At 32.6% G+C, this 6,582-nt stretch overlaps 1 protein-coding gene and 1 long non-coding RNA gene across 2 annotated transcripts; one reads left to right on the top strand and one right to left on the bottom strand.

Moving 5' to 3' along the window:
• LOC134265235 (uncharacterized) lies at positions 1-621 on the top strand. Its single transcript, XR_009991702.1, has 2 exons — positions 1-167; positions 434-621. It is a non-coding gene; the product is annotated as an uncharacterized LOC134265235 (long non-coding RNA).
• Positions 622-4,777: 4,156 nt separating this feature from the next.
• Positions 4,778-6,375, bottom strand: LOC134265234 (transient receptor potential cation channel subfamily M member-like 2). The gene is made up of 4 exons (XM_062747483.1): positions 6,128-6,375; positions 5,501-5,588; positions 5,090-5,229; positions 4,778-4,893 (listed from the first exon to the last, which is right to left on the bottom strand). The coding sequence occupies exons 1-4, from the start codon at positions 6,267-6,269 to the stop codon at positions 4,793-4,795; spliced, it is 471 nt and encodes a 156-aa protein (XP_062603467.1). The 5' UTR covers positions 6,270-6,375; the 3' UTR covers positions 4,778-4,792.
• Between the last annotated feature and the right edge of the window lie 207 nt (positions 6,376-6,582).

Here is a 6,582-nt window from a genome sequence, read left to right as displayed (position 1 = left end):
TGGTTATGAAATATAAGCTAGTATACTAATATATTTTACAATTTAACTAATTGTAGTTCGTCGTAAGGTTCAATCAACCAGTGGTGCAGGAAATTCATTGTATTAGTCAGCCTTGATTGCATCAGATTCTTCGCCCGTGAAAATTATACAAAGGAATGCAACATTTTGTAAGTACACTATGTATATGTATGTCTATAACATTTTTTTTTAGTAATAATTATTTATAAGAATACTCATACGAACTTTAACATGAAGTCAACTATAATTCTTTTAATCATGTTAAGTAAATCCAAGTACCGGAATTTATTCCTTTGTCTGATTTTTTAAATCATTCATCATGTTCATGGATATTTTTTTTTATCGTTTGAAATAACGTGTTACGTACATTTTATCGAACAAATGGCTTTTACATCTTTATTTCTTTTGTCTATAGGCTTTTGCTTTAGAGGGTGGATTCTCCTGTTCATTTCTTTCATTCATGGGACTTAACTATATGCGTGATTAAAATCACAGGCCTTTAGATCGCTTAGAAAAAAAAATTGAGGTGTTGAAAAAAAATAAAGGTATGGAACTCTTTTCATGGGGTACCTACTTTCGCCAATAAAATTCTTTTAAATCAAATGCTTTACAATTTTACTTTCTATCCATATCTTTTCAAATATAAACAATCTTCATTACTATAAAAGTTCATTCTGTAATTCCTGATACTTCTTGAGATATTCTGAAACCAATTTCAAAATTGACCTCAATTTTTTTACTCGAAATCAGCTTGGGCCTTGGAGCTACACTTATTGTAAAGCGGAAATGACGGGACAAATTTTCCCCGGAATTTATTATAAACTCAAAGAATATTTGCTCATTTGCATTCAAGCTTTACAAGGTTTTTCTTTAATTTGATCATATGGTGTTACTAAGTCATAAACAACATTTTAGCGGTCTAATTGTTTGAAAATCGAAAGGTATATAATGCATTCCGGGAAAAATTCTTTCTACCATGGCTTCATTTACATTCATAATCAACATGGCGGTAGTTGTTGATGTAGACGTTTTCAAATGAATTTTTCGCGAAAGGAATATTATTACGGACTTAACGTTACAATCTGGAGTAAGAAATCAACTTTAAATTGTTGAAAGATTTTGCAAATACTATGCAACTCTTCGCCGCACTTCAAACACCGTCTGTTTACATGTGAATGGCCAGGGGCCCAAGCTAATGTCGAGTAAAAGAAAGTAGGTCATTTTTGAAATTGATTTCAGAATATCTCAAGAAATATATAGAATTTTGGAATGAGCTTTGGTAGAATTGAAGAATGTTTATCTATGAATAGATTTAAATAGAAAGTAGAATTTTACAGCATTCGAATAAAAAATATTTTATTAGCGAAATTAGGTACCCAGTGTAAGAGTTCAGTACCTTTATTTTTTTTTTTACACACACAATTTTTTTAAAGCGATCCAAAGGCCTGTGATTAAAATCAATGGATCCGCCACTTTGTGGAACTTAGTAGTGTAAGACAGACGCGTACTTTGAAGGACATGGATGTGATTACTGTGACCCAATTTTTCACTAGGAATATAAATTTTGTCAAGCAGTGATTTTTGAGCTTCGGTGATTGAATCCGAATTTGTGTTTGTCTTGAAAATACATGTAAAACAAATTCTCTGACAACCATAATACTGGATTACAACTTATATAAATATTACGCAACTTGAATAAAAAATTTTATTAGAATTTGAAATGTATTTGTTTATAAAGCAAAATGTAATATGAATTCAACGTGATTTCAACCAAATATCAACGTTTGTACAACCGAAAAATTTCAACCAAATCTCAACCTAATTTCAACCAATGTTCACCTTTTGTTCAATGTTGATATTTGACGTTGAAACAACGTTGAAGCTTCAACGTTGCCTCAACTTTCATTTGCAACCAAAAATCAACCCTAAATCAACCAAAAATTCAACCCATTTTCAACGTTTATTCAACGTTGAAAATTGACGTTGAAACAACGTTATGTCTCAACGTTCCCTCAACTTTCATATGCAACCAAAATTCAACGTTGATTCAACGTTGAAGTGCAACGTTGATTCAACGTTGAATCAACGTTGAAATGCCTGCTGGGGTAACGGCGAAGCTAACACAGACATCCAAAACATCTAAGGTGGATCAGGTGCCCTGACGAAGAGTGCATTCTCTGGTCACCGGTCACACCCACCGTAAGCTCCTTGTCATGATCAGGAAATAACGGAAAAATCCCATCAACAATACAGTGTGTAAATAATAGCCTAAAAATTAGTTTTCAATTAATTTTTGACTCAATAATAACTTGTATTTACTGCGGAGGTCTTTGTATAGACAATAGAACTTTGGAAATGCAGACTTTAAATGTGGCTGCTGAAAATCTTGTTTCATCAACTTGTTTGTCAATAATTAACCTCGTTCCTGAAATTGTTCATTCGTTTAGCCGGCTCTGGCGTATCTTTTTCCTTTGATCTATTTTGCCCTGGAGTTATTCTCCTTAGCAGCCATTTTGTTGTACAAAGGAGTGAATTCACATCTTTGAGCAACCAGTTTTAAACAGGCATGCAAGAAATATATGGAAGAACATATTTACAATGTGATAATCATAAAATAATTGAGGTTTTAACGTATATTCATAAAAAATAGGGGTTTTTTTACCTCAATAACCAGTAAAAGAAATTGAAAATGCTTGAATAATGAAGGGTTCTGTGAATGTTGCAATACAATATGGCGGCTAAGGGGAATAACTCCTATGTCACAGGAAAGTGTATATAGTTATAGGGTGAAAAATAATATGAACACGATGGAGGATTATGTTTCAAATAGTACTCGGTCAAGTTTCTGTATAATGAAACAGTTTTGAAGTAATGGTCGATGTTTACTTGTAGGAAATAATAGGTGTAGACTCTAACTTGTAATATGGTGGAATACACGACTGGACCCATTTGCGAATAAGAAAATTACTTATATTAACCGAGTCGATTGGCATATTAAACTTTAAGAAAAAGACGGATTGTTTCATCTGCATTTTTTAAATTGAAATTTAAAAGATAAGTTGATCAAAGACTTCTTTGATAATCCCTACTGAAGTAAAAAAAAATCTCCTAATTGATATATTATTGTTTGAAAATTAAAACAAACAACTTAAAAGGGTGTGTTTCCGTTTAAAAGAAAATATATCCAGTGACTGTAGTAATCAATTTCCTGATCATAATTTTAGTGATATATAAGCATGTAAACAAGATTCATCTTCAAGATTAAGATTTTATAGGAAATTTTGACATACGTTTCAGTTTATCTGACCCACATAGTGTTTGAGAAGAATATTTCAATAGTTTGTCCTTTATATTTCCATGTAAGACGTGGATTCCCTATTGTTGACCAGTCCTACCCCCTGGGGTCATTATTTTAACAATTTAGGATCTGCACTACCCAAGGTTTCTTGGGTCCACATAAGCATCACATTTTCTAGACCAGTGGTTAGTGAGAATAAGATTTTTAATGACCCCAATCTATTTTAATAGTCAACTTTGAACTGAGGTAAAAAAAAAAAACAAGGTAAATTATTGAAAAGCAAGTTAATGATACAGGAATATCAGCATTTTTGTTTAAAGTCATCATTTTGTAAGTTCTGTGGGCGATACAATGACCTTGTCAGCAAATACAATTTATCATTGAGTCAAAATGCTGACTGACGTTTTTCATACTTATTGTTAGTCATATTATTTATAGACTGAATTGACGGCGGATTTTGCCGTTATTTCCTGATCATGACAAGGAGCACACGGCGGATGTGACCGGTCAGCAGGGGATGCTCACTCCTCTATGGCACATTATCCCAACTGGTGTGTCGGAGGTCCGTGTTTGCTCTGCTCCTATTTTGTATTGTTTAATGGACTTTGAGATTGAATACTTTTCTTCACCATCTAAATGATTAAAAATATTTAAATAGAAATATGATTATCAATATTTGTACTAAAAAAGGGTACGTAAAAATGAATATTTTGAACCATGTTTGAAATACATTTCGTATTTGCTTTTCAAACTACTAGTATGATTTTTATAATTTTCCTATAGGACTGTACTTAAAGTCAAAATACATTGAAAGAAAAAAGCTTCATATACTACATGTAAGAGGGAAAACATATTATGAAAAAAAGATACAAGCTTGGGTCAAAAACACACCATCACATGCTTACAGTTTAGTACATACTTGAAAAGGATCTGAGTTAAATGATCTTACACAAACATTAAAAAAAATACTTTTAAAAAATGCATAAAAAGACAACAAAATGTACAAAAACATAAAGGAAAACATAAACAAAAACAAGAAAACAAGAAAAATATAAGCAAATGTAACATGGAGTTTTACAGAAAATATAAACAGGATATAATATAAATTAACAAGGATTATTGCATATTTGAATACCAATTGGAAGATTCGTATGTTTAACAGGTTTAATATACAAAAATTGCATGCATTACATGTATATACATCGGGAATTTGTTTGAAAGTATATACCAATTAACGGATCCATTGCTTTACCATTAGTCTTTTTCTCGTTGAAGGACCACTTTGATGACATTGACCTTCACTGATCTTTCAAATCATACTCAGTAAAATAACATTTCAAACTAAAAAGCTTTGGATATACTGTTTTTACTATCAAATCAAATTTTGGAGCATCTTAGGAACAATGTGAATACTTTTATCATCATATATGAACACACCCTGGTTTATTACAGGGTTCGTTATTACATGTATTCCCGTCACTTGCCCAGGGATCTCCCCGCCATAATGTACTGGAGAATCTGACGTTCACGAATACGCTTCATTTCCTTTCTGATCTTATCACTGTTTTTAGCACACTCTGAAACGTAAGAATTATTTATCAATGAGAAAGAAATCTACACACTTGTAAATAGTATAACATTTTAAATTTAATCAATCAATCATCAATAAAAAGAAATATAAATCAAAGCAATCTTCACACTTGTAAATGTTTGAGATATGAAATGAATTAATCATTATGAAAACAAGATTAATTTAGATTCTTCTGAGCTTACGTGCTCGCATGGCTAGGCGACACGGCAGAATGAGGAAGTGCAGGTTTGCAAACATCCGGTGTCTAAAGTCCTGAATCACGTGATACCGCTCATATTGCCATATAAGGGCCGATTTCTCATGAACTTTTTCAAATTTTGTCCTAGTTACGAGATGTAAATTGAATAAATTCATGTGTTTAAAATTCTGATTAAACAAGTCGAATTTTTGAGTAAGTCAAAGTGTCAATATTATCAATTATAAAAATTTGCTGTTGGAAATAGAAAACTTCACAGAAGGTATACTAATAAATAGTCTTTTAATCTTCCACAAAATTACTGTTTTGATAAACAGTATGCAGTTGATTTTCGTTTTGTTTCCTACTTTATGGTTTTTAAAACTTTTGAATATTGATTACTCATCAGAATACTCACGTAAAAAGAGCGATGATCAGATTTACTATAAGGAGATTGCCCACCATCATGTGTATTGCTGTTACAGCTTTTACACTCCAGTCGACATCTCACAGTTATAAAAGATAGTAAAATATTAAAGGATACAGAATATTTGTTTAACACATTGACTCTTCATTTTATATTTAACCAAAGTATACTGTACTTGAGCTATAATGACTGTATGGTTGTTTATATATTGTTTAACGTCTCAATCGAGAAATTTTCTCTCATGTAAAGATCGAATACCGGTGAGGGGTTTTAAATATAGACCTTTACTTGGAATCCATGAACATAGACCATCAAAGATTCTTTACCGTTACACTGGGCCTAAGGTTTTAAGGTCATATCCAAAATACCCATGAATTTCACTTCTAATGTTTATTGCTTGTACCAACCAGAGATATTATGGTTAGTCCGCGCCCACCACTGAACTGAGAGAGGTTTGTCCTTGAACACTATTGGACTAATCATGTGCTTCTTTGAACCCATATGAAAGATTTAGGGTTTGTCTTCGCTCACTATATATATTTGACTGTTTAAAGTTAGTCCAGCACACACCCAAAATTACAATGGGCGCGCTTGATTTGTCTACAAAGATCAACTTACCATCGTTGCTTATCTTTATGCCAAAGTCATCATCGAATACTTCTCCGTAGTACTGGTAGTAGGGGTAGTATATGATCCTCCAGATCCGCCACTGGTACCACATCCCTGGGAACAGTTCAAGCTGATTCTCCTGATGGACCATAGCCTCAATGAAGACCCCCACTCCCAGCACAAAGAAGGCTATCGTAAATAAGAACTGTACCAGATGTAGGAGCTAGAAATATAGATACATGTTGGTGTATATTGATCATTTGACTGCCGGACATTTTACTAAATGCATTAGTATTTTTTATGCATTAAGAAGTGCACTTTAAAAGTAATTAATTAATTTTCTAGACGATAAAACATTGGATTCCCTATAGTGGCCCAACCCTACCCCCGGGGGTCATGATTAAAACAATTTTATATCTATACTATCCAAGGATGCTTCCACATAATTTTCATTTTACCTGGCC

This window comes from Saccostrea cucullata, unplaced genomic scaffold (assembly GCF_032062105.1).
Source record: "Saccostrea cucullata isolate Sc308-1 unplaced genomic scaffold, CSIRO_AGI_Scuc_v1 ctg302, whole genome shotgun sequence".
Taxonomy (NCBI): domain Eukaryota; kingdom Metazoa; phylum Mollusca; class Bivalvia; order Ostreida; family Ostreidae; genus Saccostrea; species Saccostrea cuccullata.
This window is presented reverse-complemented; position numbering and strand designations above follow the sequence as displayed.

Bases quoted from the DNA above. Each gene is read 5' to 3' on its own strand.
- LOC134265234 (XM_062747483.1), bottom strand. From the start codon at position 6,269: ATGGTCCATCAGGAGAATCAGCTTGAACTGTTCCCAGGGATGTGGTAC. The intron at 5,230-5,500 runs GTGAGTATTCTG...TCTCGTAACTAG, and splicing joins CTGATCATCGCTCTTTTTAC to GACAAAATTTGAAAAAGTTC. The intron at 4,894-5,089 runs GTAAGCTCAGAA...CTTACGTTTCAG, and splicing joins TCGCCTAGCCATGCGAGCAC to AGTGTGCTAAAAACAGTGAT.